This window comes from Triturus cristatus, chromosome 1_1 (assembly GCF_964204655.1).
Source record: "Triturus cristatus chromosome 1_1, aTriCri1.1, whole genome shotgun sequence".
NCBI classification, from domain to species: Eukaryota; Metazoa; Chordata; class Amphibia; order Caudata; family Salamandridae; genus Triturus; species Triturus cristatus.
This window is the reverse complement of record NC_140579.1, coordinates 16,382,423-16,398,418: the sequence shown is the minus strand read 5'-3', so window position 1 is coordinate 16,398,418 and position 15,996 is coordinate 16,382,423. Positions and strand designations below refer to the sequence as shown.

At 50.2% G+C, this 15,996-nt stretch overlaps 1 protein-coding gene across 1 annotated transcript in view; it reads left to right on the top strand.

Annotated features, from left to right (window-relative positions):
• ABCF1 (ATP binding cassette subfamily F member 1) overlaps positions 1–15,996 on the top strand; it is a 272,552-nt gene that overhangs the window by 216,904 nt on the left and 39,652 nt on the right. Inside the window, exons 24-26 of the mRNA XM_085637078.1 lie at positions 2,176–2,246; positions 3,903–3,935; positions 8,416–8,584. Of these exons, the coding sequence (XP_085493204.1) occupies positions 2,176–2,246; positions 3,903–3,935; positions 8,416–8,584 (273 nt within the window). The remainder of the gene's footprint in view (positions 1–2,175; positions 2,247–3,902; positions 3,936–8,415; positions 8,585–15,996) is intronic.

Sequence of the window (15,996 nt, the reverse complement as noted above, 5' to 3'; positions counted from 1 at the left end):
CGCTATATTCATGCGCTCATGGACTCTGCGAAGAAATTGGCACCAAAACTATCTGAGGAGGATAGGGTTGGCTTTAATGAGGTCCTGACCGATGCCCAGGCAGCAGCACGTCAAGTGATTCAGAGTGGGCTGGACACGGCGGATTCAGTGGAAAGAGTCACGGGGTCTTCCGTTGCCACCAGGAGGGGTGCGTGGCTGAAGTCTTCTGAGTTTTCCACTGATGTGCAGTCAACGTTGCTGGACTTGCCATTTGATGGATCTGGATTATTTGGCAAAAAGGCGGATGCTGCTCTTGAACGTTTTAAGGAAAGCAAGGCTACGGCTAAGTCTTTGGGCCTTCAATCCCAGTCAAGGGGTTCGTTTAAAAGATAGAGGTTTTGGAAGAGCAACCTTTCGTTCCTACAGGCAGACCCAACAGCAGCAGCAAGGCTTTGTCTAAAGGATACAGAGGTAGAATCGGGGGTCGCTCACGTGGCCGTCAACTCTCCTCCTCTTCCTCTTCCGCCCCTTCTTCCACCGCAAAGCAGCCCTAGATCCGCCATTCTGGATCATGTTGGTCCTGTGGGGGGCCGGCTTACCCATTTTCTACAAGATTGTGAATCTGTAACTACAGATCTTTGGGTTCTAGAGCTTGTAGAAAATGGGTATGCCCTTCCCTTTCGGGAATTCCCTCCAAATTACCCTCCTTGTCAAGGGGCTTGCTCAGAGAACCACCGTCTTCTCCTACAGGAGGAAGTCCTGAAGTTGTTTCAGAAAGGTGCGATAGAGGTGGTTCCAGAGCAGGAGAGGGGTCAGGGATGCTACTCCCGGTATTTCCTGATTCCGAAGGACGACGGCAGATTGCGTCTGATATTGGACCTCAGAATCTTGAATCTTTTTCTAAAGCAAGAGAAGTTCAAGATGCTCACCCTTGCTCAGGTTCTTCAAGCACTGAATCAGGAGGACTGGATGGTGTCGATCGACTTGCAGGATGCGTATTTCCACATCCCCATCCTAAAGTCGCACAGGAAGTATCTCCGGTTTACGGTAGGGTCGCAACATTATCAGTTTGCGGTCCTTCCGTTTGGTCTTACTACTGCACCCCGAGTCTTCACGAAGGTGATGGCAGTGGTGGCAGCCCATCTCAGAAGGTCGGGGATCTGTTTTCCCCTACCTGGACGACTGGCTGATCAAAGCGGAGTCGCCAGAGAAGGTGCTGCATCATCTGTGGGATACAACTCAGCTGTTGTTCAAATTGGGTTTTTCGATAAATGTGCCCAAATCTCAGCGCAACCTGTCCCCAAATGTTTCACGGAGAGTCTGCTAGACTCCTCTCACTCTCTATGCCTTTGGTACAGTTTCTTCCCCAGCCCCGTACCTTGTGTAGCGCCTACTAGCCTAACCCTGTGTGCCTTCGGACAGCCTTCCCTCCCTTACATCAATCACAGCTCGGAGTCTGCTCGTATCCCTCTCTCTGCCATTCTACATAGTATGCTTTTATGTCCCCCAACCCATACCAGAGGTTACAGACCACCACCATCACGCCCTCATTGTGCATTGACCACAACATGTTTGTATAACCCCCGCACACATTCCCCAGGTTATAGCACCCCCCACTTCCTCTCCTCCTGCTACCTTGAGTACATCGTTTGTATAACCCCCACACACATTCCTCAGGTTATAGCACCCCCCCACTTCCTCCTCCTGTTGCCTTGAGTACATCATGTTTGTATAACCCCCCACACACATTCCCCAGGTTATAGCACCCTCCCAATTCCTCCTCTTCCTGCTGCCTGGAGTACATCATGTTTGTATAACCCCCACACACTCCCCAGGTTATAGCACCCCCTACTTCCTCCTCCTCCTGCTGCCTTGAGTACATCATGTTTGAATAAGCTTCACACACATGCCCCAAGTTATAGCTCCCCTCCCCCAATCCTCTGCCTGGTGCTTTGGGGGCAGCATGTTTGTACATCCCTTCCACAGGTGCTCAAGGTTACCCCCACCCCCATATCATAGTCCTGGTGCTTTGGGTATTACATGTTTGTAAATCCCTCTCACACTCACACACACACGCCCAGGTTGCACCTACTCCTTCCCGTCAGATTTAGGGTTGTATTGATGGAGAACTAGGATTATAAGCAAGTAATGTTTCTTTCTCCATGTCCCGCTCATGCTATTTTCTTTCTCTTTTAGTCTGTATTGTGGGACCTAATGGTGTGGGGAAGAGTACCTTACTGCTCCTGTTAACAGGCAAGCTGAACCCGGTGAGTCCTAGTGGCAGACACACGACCGCTCTTGTATCCTCCCGGTGTACATAGCAAGACAGTAATAGATGCAGTTCAGACCCATGCACGCAGACGAAGGCATGCACCAATGCTGTTCAACATGCAAGAATGCAGTTCACTCATGCACGCACATGAAGGCATGCACATGTACTTAAAAACTGCATCCATGTTCTGCACGCATTCCAAGGCATGCCCCAATGCTGTTCAGTAATGCCGACATACCAAGACATGTCCATGTTATTCACAAGCATGCATGAATTCCAAGGCATATACTTATGCTGTTCACAATCATGTGCCTGTACACAATCATGTGCGTGTACTAAGACATACTAACTTGTGCATACTCCTAGATTTCACTTGGACTGCAGAGAGAAAATCTTGCACACTGCCATGCAAACACTTTGTATTCCCTTGTGATTACACAAAGCCAAGGCCTGCCTTCTGTGTATATTTGGGTACACACCATTCCAATAGGAGAGAAACGAGGCTCTGACATATAATATACAGGGTAACGTGCACAAAGACAGGTCTTAGCGCTCAGTATGCAGACAGATGTGTCCAAAGCCAGGTTTTAGCGCACAGTATGCAGACAGATGTGTCCAAAGCCAGGTCTTAGCGCTCATTATGCAGACAGATGTGTCCAAAGCCAGGTCTTGGCGCTCAGTATGCAGACATAAGTGTCCAAAGCCAGGTCTTGGCGCTCAGTATGCAGACAGATGTGTCCAAAGCCAGGTCTTAGCGCTCAGTATGCAGACAGATGTGTCCAAAGCCAGGTCTTAGCGCTCTGTATGCAGACATAAGTGTCCAAAGCCAGGTCTTGGCGCTCAGTATGCAGACAGATGTGTCCAAAGCCAGGTCTTAGCGCTCAGTATGCAGACAGATGTGTCCAAAGCCAGGATTTAGCGCACCGTATGCAGACAGACACATAAAACATCTGCTGTGATGGTTTGTCCACCCTCTTAGTCTTCTTGAATGTCCACAAAGATGAGTACAGTTGATGTAAGAATCGTCCCACTCAACAATGACACAAGATGCAGCTGATGTGCCTTTTCCACTTTGAAGCAGGACCTATGCTTCTCGCGGCAGTGCCTACTGAAGAGCACAAGTTTCCTGATCCTCGATTTGGGATTGTAAACTCCTCTCCCTGCTGCACAGTCTTGCCATGCATAATCCATTCTTCTTCAACTAGCTTGAGTCATTTTATAGAAAAGGAAAAAGTTTGACTTAGTGTATTTACTGTGACATTATACGTCACACTGGCACCTGACATCTCAGATGCTCAGAGTTCTATATCATGTAGTCCTTGTGCTCACCCTGTCCATACATTGCCTCGCATATTCTTGTATTGTATGCACTATGCACACACCAAGCCATGTACTCGCAAAGCATTTTAAACAATGTTTGCTCTCCGGATTGCACAAAACCAGGCTTGTGGTACCTTATCAATGCAACTTGCGCCTTTCTGCATGGGGTGCTCTTGTTAGCCACCACTACGCCGCCGATACACTGATCGCTCCAAGTACTAACACGCAGGGAGCTTTACTAACACATTCAGTAATTCTAACTTGGGACTGTTCGTGCAAGCGATGGTGGCAACCTGTCCTTATAACACAGATTTTTCCACTTTCTTTCTAGACAAAAGGAGAAATGAGGAAGAACCACAGACTGGTAAGTTTCTCTAGATTCTCTATTGATACCTCTGCCCCTCCCCCTAAATTAGCATAAAGCTCCTACTGTCTGATATCTCATTATTGGTTTTCATAGTGCCTTCATTGAAATTCATTAACATTAACCACCTCTGCCTAAATGCAAAGATGCTAGGTCACTCTATGATGAAAAATGTTTGCTGCATGTGTAGCTGTAGAGCACATCCTGTGTGCACTCCTTCCACCGAATGTTAGCCTTGTGGCACAATGCCTCCACTCCGGATCTCAGTCAGACCCATGCCCACATCACATCTTCAACAAAGCCTGCGCCACCGCCGCACCCCATCTCCTGAAAGCCATCAACATCTCCTTCGAGACAGCAACCTTCCCGGAGAGCTGGAAGCACGCCGAGATCAACGCCCTACTCAAAAAACCCAAGGCTGACCCCAAGGACCTCAAGAACTTCCAGCCCATCTCCCTGCTCCCGTTCCTGGTGAAGGTCATCGAGAAGACCATCAACAGACAGCTGACTCGCTACCTCAAGGAGAACAGCATCCTAGACCCATCCCAGTCCGGGTTCCGCAGCAACCACAGCACCGAAACTGCCCTCATCGCCGCCACCAATGACAGCAGGGCCTGCTGGACAACGGAGAAACCGCGGCCCTCATCCTCCTGGACCTGTCAGCCGCCTTCGACACAGTCTGCCACTGCACCCTACGCACACGCCTCCACGACGCTGGGATCTGAGACAAGGCTCTGGACTGGACAACTTCCTTCCTCTCTGGCAGAACCCAGAGCGTCCGCCTACCCCCATTCTGCTCCGAAGCCACCGAGATCATCTGCGGCGTACCCCAGGGCTCATCCCGACATTGTTCAACATCTACATGGCCCTGCTCGCCCATGTCGCCCAACTGCATGACCTCAACATCATCTCCTACGCCGACGACACTCCGCTGATCCTTTCCCTCACCAAGGACCCCCTCACCGCCAAAACCAACCTCCACAAAGGAATGAAAGCCGTCGCCGAGTGGATAAAGAACAGCCGACTGAAGCTAAACTTGGACAAGACAGAAGTCCTCATCCTCGGCTCCAACCCCTCGGCCTGAGACGACTCCTTGTGGCCAACCACATTGGGAACAGCTCCAACACCCACTGACCACGCACGCAACCTAGGGTTCATCCTCTACTCCACTCTCTCCATGACAAAGCATGTCAAAGCCGTTTCGTCCTCCTGCTTCAACACCCTCCGCAAGATCTACAGGTGGATCCTCACCGAAACAAGAACGGTCACCCAGGCCCTCGTCAGCAGCAGGCTGGACTACGGAAACACCCTCTACACAGGAGCCTCGGCCAAACTCCTGAAACTACTTCAACGCATTCAAAACGCCTCTGCATGCCTGATTCTCGACATCCCTCGCCGCCGCCACATCACACCCCACCTGAGAGACCTGCACTGGCTCCCCGCCAACAAGAGGATCACCTTCAAGCTCCTCACCCACGCACACAAGGCACTCCACAACACTGGACCAGCATACCTAAACAGATGACTCAGCGTCTACACCGCCAGCTCCGTTCTGCCGACCTCGCCACAGTCCCCCGCATTCGAAGAGTGACCTCCGGCGGCAGATCGTTCTCCCACCTCGCCGCCAAGACCTGGAACACCCTCCCCATCCTCCTACGGCAGACCCAGGACCTGCTAACCTTCAGAAGACTACTCAAGACCTTGCTAATCGAGCAGTAGCAGCACCCTTGCCTCCCCCCAGCGCCTTGAGACCCTCACAGGTATGTAGTGCGCTTTACAAATGTTCCGATTGATTGATTGATTGATGCCTCAAGCTATAGACTGCATCTTCTGGTCATCTCGTATGTGTTTAAGCTGCGATGTTGATGCTGCGCGTCTGTTAAACTTTTTGATGCTGGAGAAACTGGGAAAACTTTGAGTGAGGCATTGCCTATTACAAGAACTATGACTGCCTCAGAACTAAGCCATCAAATGAAGCAGAGGGTTGACCTCTATATAAGCCACACTTAAGAACTGTGACTGCCTCGGAACCGAGCGATCTGATGAATCAAAAGATTCATCTTTAGAATCCACATTTAAGAACTGTGACTGCCTCGTAACCGTGCGATGTGGTGAACCGGAGGATTGACCTCAATAGAAGCCACACTTAAAAACCCTGACTACTTTGGAACTGAGCGATGTGCTCAACCTGAGGATTGACCTCAATAGTAGCCACACCTCCATACCGAGGAACAGCTTAGGAATTTTACCTTGCACCCGTGTTGAAAACCACCTCAGCACTTAACCCTGCCAACTATAGTCAGGACCGTTCAATGCCCAACATCATCTTCGACAACCATTGAATCTCAAAGTCAAGACACTTGAGTGCTTTTGTCACCAAAACCGGCTTCTATGCTAAATACCAATCTCCACTCCATTCACTGATCCAACATAAAAAGACCCTGACCCTGATATCTGACCTCAGCCAGACACTCAATCAAGAATAACATTTACGTTCGAGGCATGTGTGCTGTAGATACACATGCTTTGCATACTCCTGCCATCTAGTGTTGGGTCGGAATATTTGCAAGTTGTTTTTCTTCGAAGCAGTCTATCTTAGTCACGAGGTAAGGTGACTCCTCCTTTCGGTGATAGTGTGTATGGTCATCGACTCCATCTTCAGATTGTTTACCCATAAGAGGGTGAGAATTCGCTAAGCGGTGGCTAACCTTTAGATGTTGCAGTTTAAGTGTCTTTAGTACTGCTTGGCCTGCATTTGCCTGTTGTCATGTTAACACATCTACACAATAGTGTTTGGTAAATGTGTGTTTGGTAAATGTGTGTGGTGTAGACCATGTAGCTGCTTTGCATGTGTCAGCTAGAGGGATGTTGCCTAAAAAGGCCACTGACGCCCCTATTTTGAGTGGAATGTGCTCTAGGGGGGTATAGGTAAAGTGCTTTTAGCTGTAATATAGCAAGTTTGAATGCATTTTACAATACATCTGGCAATACCAGACTTTGAGATAGGATTGCCTTTGAGGGGTGGAGCAAATGCAACTAACAGTTGCTTGGTTTTGTGAAAGTCCTGACCCAAAAGTAGATGGCAGGAGTATGCAAAGCATGTGAATCCACAGCTCTAAATACCAATAACAGATGCTTACTGGGTACGTAACATTATCCTTTTAGAGCCCAGCCAAAACCAAAAGGCTCCTAAGGTCAGTGAGCTGGCATCCTGTTCACAGCACAGGGACACAAAAGCTGAGAAGCCTGCTGCGCCAAGTTGGTGACTCAAAATCTTCAGCCAGCCACCGTGCAGCACCAGTCACCAGGACCTGATGCACAAAGTTGCACCGAAGTTCGCTGGCCCTGGGGGTGTCATCTAAGTGCAGCTGGAATCCACAGAGGATGAGTTAATGACCCAGGAAGGACTGGCCTGTGAACGCGGTACTGGGCCACCGGTAGTCCAGTGGTGACTGGGCTGTTGCCAAAACCAAGAGGAATTCATGGGTCTTTGAGCCTCTGACCAGGACTGGTTCACCCCCTTCGTTGACCGAGGAGTAGTCACAGCTAAACCCCTGTTGGCTGCATCGCATCCTCAGCATCATTTGAACATCTTCAGCATCCTTTATCCCTTGCATCAGGACCACTCCATAGGAAAGCCCTGCAATGGAAAAAAGTGCCTGAAACTGACTGAAGACTGCCCCACCCCACCCCCCCCCCCCCCTGCTGCGGTAACTGTTTCTGAGGACCTTGCTGCTCCACCGCACTGGCCCCCTGTTTGAGTTGGTTGTCTAAAGTGGCTCTAAGTGGTGACATTACAACTAGCCTAATTTGTTTGATGAAAATGTTTAGTTGAATTTGCCAGTGGTTGTTGACGGTCAGGTAAAATAACTTGATTACTATACTTGTAAATTCTATATCTCTGGAACCCTTCTGCGGATGTTTTTCGATGTAGTATCGTAAAATGCATAAAAATAGTCTTTTTTTTTATGAATGATGAATAACTTTATTTCGGTCATCAGACCATAAAAGTACAATAAAATATATACAAGTACAAGGATAAGACCATAAATAGAGATTTTTTATAAATTGGTGTTGTATTTCTTGAGTGTTATCGATTTCTTCAATTGTTTTGATGCTTTTTACATGCTTTGCACTTGGTCCTTTGCATAGGTGTTGCTGCTCAGAGCCACAGCTGCCCAGGGTTGAGCTAAGGTTTAATAAACGAAACCTACTGGTCCTAGAGTGGTTTAGTGTCTCACAACCACACCATTTAATGCCCCCCATGACCTCACAGCAGCATGCAGCTCATGAACCCAAACCTTGATTCTCTTTGGCGATTGCTGTCTGACAACAGCATACCCCTCCAAAATCCAGATTAATGGCCTCAAGAGACACACGCCGAAGGCAGCATAAAGTTTCCAGATTCTCTTCCCCATGATGCATTCGAGGCTCATCAACCTCCACAAAACAAAGTAATGTTTTGTTTCTCCTCCTTCAGAAAATTGGCTTCTTCAACCAGCAGTACGCAGACCAGCTGAACATGGAAGAGACGGCCACGGAGTATTTGCAAAGGAACTTCAACCTTCCCTATCAAGATGCACGCAAGTGCCTGGGGCGCTTCGGACTGGAGAGCCATGCACACACTATCCAGATCTGCAAGCTATCAGGTACGTACTGAAAACCTATACATCTCCTCCCTTAATAATGGTGACTGATGAATATCCATGGGTTTCGCCTACTGGTGCTCGCAAGGTAGATTCTTACTAGCAGGTACTTTTACAGACTGATGCGTAAGTCGACTCCAAGTGCTAGGACAAGTAGAGTCCAGTCTAGAAGGGCAGCCCTGGGTATCCCGGCAGCCCTGGGTATCCCGGCAGCCCTGGGTATCCCGGCAGCCCTGGGTATCCCGCCAGCAGTGAAGACGCTGGGTATCAAGCAACAGATATTCTTCTAAATCCAGCACCGTCTGGGTTATGATACTTACTGTGGGCTTTGTTTACAGTCCAATTCGCTCAACCGACCCTCACGTGAAAGTTCCATTTAATAAGAAACTTGACGTGGGGCCAGCTGATCCAAGTCATTTTGGACATAAACTGAGCACCGTCGGTTTTAGGGAGATCCGTATGCTGTGAATGTGTGGCTGCTGTCAAATGTTCAAGTGGGTGAAGCACCAATGGGACCTGGTGCAAGAACGAAGGTACCGAGCAGCTAAGATTTAGGGTTATATTTTGTTATCTATAATACTTTGAGGTTAAGAGACACTCTTTAACCTTTCCTGGAATCGCGATCATCATCCTTGAAAAATAAACTTAGCATTCTTCTCCAGCTGAACCACTGGTGGCCTACGGCAGGTCATGGTGGTGCAAGCTCATCGTATCTGTTGTTGTGCAGTGTTGCTATAGAGGGGCTGAAAGATAGGAGGGAGGCTGGAGACCTCGATACCGGTTATAACAATTTGGGCACCTTGTGTTTGTTTCCCATGGTTCTGATTATAACAACTTTTAATCCTTTCAGGGCTTGACCTCCCCTGATCCGCCCCCACTCTGGTCTAAGCCTTTTATAGGCTATTTGGGGTATTTCGTGCTTAGGCCTCCATAACGTTTTGTCCGCATAAGATATCCGCGCCAAATCTGCATCCTTTTTTCCAACATCTCGGGTATTCTAAAGGTACCCATGGTTTGTGGAATCTCATGGAGGGACTGAGAAAATAGCCAAAATATGTCTTTTTGAGTTTTTGGGTGGGAAAGTAGGAAAGAAATGCTCTGGATAAGTGTTTGTTTTTCATAAAAAAAATGCATCTCCAAACGGCTTGCTGTGCTAAAGTCGCCATCTTCCCATCTTTCAAGAACATGCAGAGCTGAATCTGAAAACTTTATGTTCGAGGCACATGAGCTGCAGATTACACACTGTGCATAGATCGCCATCTGGTGTTGGGCTTGAATGTTTGCAGTTGTTTTTCCTCTTGGAAAGTATTTGGAAGTCACGAGGTATGTGACTCCTCCTTTGGATCGTATTGCGCATGGGCTTCGGCTCCATCCTCAGATTGTTTTTTCCCCCATCGGGCTCGGATGTGATCTTCGCGCTCCGGTTCCGAACCGTTTCCTGTTCTTCTATCGACGCGCAATCCTCACCCCAATTTGCGGTATTGTTTTCGAACGCGATCTCCACACTCGGCACGGCTCTGATCGATCAAGACCTTCGATTCCAGTCGTCGACGACGGCCTTCGGGCCTACCCAAGCTCCGGTCCTGGCTAATGGAAAGGACTCCCTTCAAGAAGTGCCCTCGATGTGGGTCCAAATTCCCACACACCGACCTTCAGGAAGTATGTAACCTCTGCCTCTCCCCTGAACACGAGGCTCGAGACTGTCTGGCGTGCAAGTCCTTCCGGTCCAAGAAAACCATTCGAGACCGAAGGGCACGAAGAACTATGGCACACTCATAGACTGCGATTCCAGACGACATCTTCGGGGAAGCCGTTGACGCTCCAGAAGGACAACACACCAACGAGGGCCTCGTCAGCGTCTCCGAAGCCGACGATTCAGATGTGGAGGTCATCACTCCAGCACAGAGGGTCGTGAGTACCGAAGTCCCCCCCCCCCACCCTCCAAGGCACCGAAAAAGGCTACAGTCACCCCTTCGCCTCCAGACCTAGGCAAGACCAAAGACACTGCTTCCCACACCACACCTTCGGGACCGATAAAGAAGCCTATTGAGCCTTCCGGTGGCTCGGGCTACAGCCAGCCCACCGTCGGTGCCGAGAAACACTCCTCTGCACTGACGCCGAAAAAGAAAATGGTCTCCTCCTCGGCACCGAGCTCCATACCGAAACACTCAGCGCCGAAAAACAGCTCCAGCTCCTCGGTACCAACACCATCCCCGGAACCAAGCAAAAAACACAAGGCCACCGACACCGACATCTCAAAGCCGAAAACCATCTTGGCACCGAGTAAACAGACAGCCCTTTCCAGGCCGCATAGTTCCAAACAGCGGATTAGCGCAGTCTCTAAAACAAGAAAACCGACGGCCCCGATGCCTTCGGCGCCGACGGACAAACCACCCTCGGAAGAACTTTTTACACCTGATCCATTGCAAGAGACATTGATCAAGGACCCCAAAACCGGACATTTGATGCTCCGCATCAGAAAGAGACAGCTAGAAAGCCTTCCCCAGCTCCACCTCCAAAGAGGAAGGACTCTGCTACCTCTCCTTTCAGAATGCCTTCACCACCTCCTCCACCCCTCCACCTTCTCCTCCTCCACATCCTTCTCCCCCCTCCCCCCCCCCCCCACCTCATCATTCCCCCACACCCTCTCCGGATGATGAAGATAATGATGTCTATGATGACATAGGGGACGTACCCCATGACCTACCTACTGGGGACCCCACTCCCACAGGCTCCCCAGACCCATGGGACGACTATAACATCCCTGACATTCCTAACGTCCCGCAAGATGATCTCTACCCTCCCCACCAGAAGACTCATTGGGGTTCAACCACTTACTCCAAAGGGCTGCACACTATCACGGGGTGGATCTCCATACCGACCCCGTGGAGGAGGACTTCCTTCTCGATACTTTTGACACCACGCATAGGGCCACCTCCATACTGCCCATGCTCAAAGGAGTTATAAAACACCGCCTCCAGAGCCATTAATACCAGCATCCTCCTCAGTCGCCATGCCTGGCTAAGGATCTCAGGTTTTAAACCAGAAGTGCAAGCTTACATCCTGAACCACCTCTTTGACCAGGAACATCTGTTCGGCCCAAAAGTGGATGAGGCCCTAGAAAAAATGAAAAAAGACACCAATACGGCGAAATCTATCGGAGCTTTACAATCACACCCTCTCAGGCGCTCCTTTCGCCGTTCTGCCTTTTGGAGCACATCCAGGGGCTACTCCTCTGACACAGCTTCCACTTCATATAAGGCCCCTACCCAATCCACCTTTTCAAGGGGTTACCAAAGAGGCGGCTACAGAGGCAACAACAATAAAGGCAGAGGCAAGGCAAACACCGCCCGCTCTGCCTCCGCACCTACCCAATGACTCCCCTCGACTCCCCCCAGACCATCCCACTCCGGTCAGGGGCAGACTCCAAAATTTCCTTCCTGTCTGGACTACCATCACCTCAGACAAATGGGTAACACAAATAATTCGGTTAGGCTACTGCCTAGAACTAATATCTACCCCCAAACATTCCACCCAGACAACGCCCAATGTCACGAACATCTAACACTACTAAAGCAGGAGGTAATCTCCCTCCTACAAAAGGGGGCAATAGAACGGGTTCCTACCAACCAACAAAATATGGGGGTCTTCTCCCTATATTTTCTCATACCAAAAAGGAACGACACTCTACGGCCTATCCTAGACCTCAGTCCTCTAAACCGATACATACACTCAGACCATTTCCACATGGTAACACTTCAGCAGGTACTTCCACTGCTCTCCCACAACGATTTCCTGACCACTTTAGACCTCAAAGACGCCTATTTCCACATTCCTGTTCACCAAGTGCCTAGCAGTAGTGACAGCACACCTGCGGAGACAACACATCCATGTCTTCCCATACCTAGACGACTGGCTAATAAAGGCCAGTTCATACAACCAGTGTGTACAACACACGCACGCCACTATCCAGCTACTTCACCAACTGGGCTTCACAGTAAACCACGCAAAGTCCCATCTCCAACCGACACACGTAAAACAATATCTGGGTGCCACTATAGACACCAAGAGCGCTAGCCTACCCTAGTGCTGCCAGGATAGCAAGCATTCAGGCTCTTCGCGCAAACTTTCAGCCACAACACTCTTCCAGCTCGAGTGTTCATGCAACTAATGGGGATGATGGCCTCTTGCATACTCATAGTACCTCACGCAAGACTCCAGATGCGTCCTCTCCAAGAGTGCTTAGCGCGCCAATGGAACCAGGCCCAGGGTCAATTAACAGATCTGGTGTTGGTAGACGGTCGTACCCATCGCTCTCTGCAGTGGTGGACCACCAAAAACCTTCCCAAAGGGCGACCGTTCCTGGACCCGGTTCCTCAGATAGTGCTGACAACGGACGCACCGCTCTCCGGCTGGGGAGCTCACCAATTACATCACACCATGCAGGGCAGATGGGCACCTCAACAAAAGTTACTCCACATCAACCATCTGGAGTTACTAGCCATATTTGTAGCCCTAAAGTTCAAGGCATGTGGGCTGCTGAATTCATATCTGTGCATAGATCGCCGCCTAGTGTTGGGTCCGGATGATTGCACATTGTTGTCCTGGAAGAGTCTTCGAAGTATCACGAGATAGGTGACTCCTCCCCTGGACTACAGTGCGCATGGGCATCCTCTCTATCCTCAGATTGTTTTTTTCCGCCATTGGGTTCGGATGTGACTATCTTAGCTCAACTTAGGAATACTTAGTTTTAGGCCAAAAGGCCTTTAGTTTTCGTCGGTACAGTTACCGTTCGGTGTCGACTACTAGCTTTAGTGCTCCACACCCTCTTCCGACTTTCGTACCGAATTGGTCCAAACTTCGAAGCTCGATCGACAATGGAATCGGGGACTCCGTTCAAAAGGTGTCCGTTATGCCACGCCAAGTACCCCCATATCGACGTCCACCCAGTCTGTAATAAATGTCTCTCGCCGGATCACGACGAATCGAAATGCATGGCCTGTGCACGGTTCCGATCCAAGAAGCCTCTGCGGAACCGACGGGCAGCGAGGCTCGAGGCGCAGCAAGCAGCGCCCGCACCCACCAAACATATTCAGCACCGAGGACGCCGAGAGCGTGGAAGAAGTAGTCTCTAGCCCCGCTTCAGAACATGATTCCTGATCGGACGACGATGATGAAGTGCTCTTTCGACGTGAAGAAACCATCGAGGTAGGAGACTTCGACGAGGCCTACGGGGCCGAAGAAGACCGCTCTCCCGAAGAGCTAGGCCAATCCGTCGAAACGGAGGCCGAAACGGTACGTCGTCGTCAGGCTCCGGTCGAGGGATCGCCTTCGGGCCTTACCCAAGATCAAATACACGGTTCCTCGGCCCCACCTTCCGGTCCGGCCTCGAACACTCTGCAAGAGCCACTATTACCGAAGACGACCGGGTTATTAAACCCAAAACCATCCATCGCTCCAGTCCCTTCAAAATCGAAAGTGAAACTGGTGGTGGTCGGATCGAAGGCGTCGAAACAATCCACTGCCCCGACGCCGAAAAAAGTCGTCGGCTCCGACCGCGTACAAAGGGACTTCGGCGCCGAGCTCACCGCAGCAGATGCAGTCGACACACAGAAAAAGCACGCCCTCGGGCGCCGACACCGAAGGCCGTAACCTCCGCAGTTAAAATAGTACCTCACGCAAGACTCCAGATGCGTCCTCTCCAAGAGTGCGTCGACGCCTAAAGCACCGATGCCGAATAAGTCCTCGACTACGTCGACTGTCGATGCATCCCTTCAGGCCAGTGACCCCCCTCCGACAAAAATGTCGGGGCCGACCTCGACGTCTACTACCAAGGTGCCCACCAAACCACCATCTGCGTTCGCTGTGCAGCAGGTCTCTGCATCTCTACAACGCATCCGTGACCGGGCAGCCCTCCACTCTATCTCGGGTCCCGACACTACCTCACCCTGTAGAGTGCACTCGGAGCCCACCAACATTACATTTGGGCTGCCACCGACATCGGCACCGAAACTATTTCAAATTCGGACACGTGTCCTCCACACACAGTCCACCACCTCTGGCCTAACAGAACAAGACTCTTCGGGGCCACAATTTATCGACGCCGACACTGGCAGGTTAATGCTCCACAAGCGCAAAATAACGCCAGTCAGGGAAGAGGAGCCCTACAGCGGAGCAGGAACCAGTGCTACAAGAACACTTCCAACCCTTCCTCTCAGATCCGCAGTCCTTTTCTCCTACCCCTTCCGAATCGGACGCAATGCAGGACTATGGCGGGGAGGATACCATCTACCCCGGGGACGTAGATCCCGATGAACAACTACAAGACCCTGATCAGGCGTGGGATGATCCCACAGACCAAAGTGTCACGCCACATACTCAAGATGCGCAACTCTACAACGTAAAAACGTCTCCTACAGAGGACACGGCTGCATTTAATGCCCTCATCGAAAGGGCTGCTGCTCATCATGGGGTGGAGCTACATTCTGACGCCATTGAGGAAGATTTCCTGCTTGACACTTTTGCATCTTCAGAAAGAACTGTCAAAACTCTGCCCATGCTAAAAGGGGTTCTAATACCTGCCAAAGACATTTTCAAGGACACCACAAGAGCCCGAGTGTTAAACCCCAGGATTGAAAAGAAATATAAGCCTGCACCCGGTGACCCTAAATACATTAGGGGTCAGCTGCCATTAGACTCTATGGTGGTTGCCAACGCTCGCAAAAGAGCCCACTCACAAACGACTGGTGATGCTCCTCCCCCAGACAAAGAGTCAAAAGTACTTGAAACATCGGGCAAACGCATTGCAGCGCAAGCAGCGAATATCCTGCGCATTGCCAAAACACAGGCACTCCTGGCACGTTATGACAGGTCACATTACGACACGCTGGAGTCACTGCTCCAACATCTACCAGAAGAGTATAGAGAGTCAGCGGAACTCCTCATTAGAGAAGGACAACTCCTCACTAATGCATCCATAAAATGCGCCCTTGACGTAGCTGATACAGCGGCCAGGGCAATAAACACAAGTGTCATGCTGCGACGCCACGCCTGGTTACACATCTCAGGCTTCAAACCCGAGATCCAAAACAATATTCTGAACTTACCAGTTAACACAGAATTCTTATTTGGCCCAGACGTTGACAATACCCTAGAAAAAATAAAGAAAGACACTGACACTGCGAAATCAATGGGGGCTCTACAAACGCAACAATTTCGTAGTGGCTCCTTTCGTCGCACCGGAAATAGGGGAACAACAAGGGGTCAGGGGTCACAACAGCAGTATACTAAAGGTGGCACACAAAGCACCTATGACAAAAACAACAGGGGTGGATATCGTGGATCCAGCACCAAGGGCAGGGGACGTGGCTATGGCAACACCAGGTCCTCCCCAAAGAACAAACAGTGACGCCCTC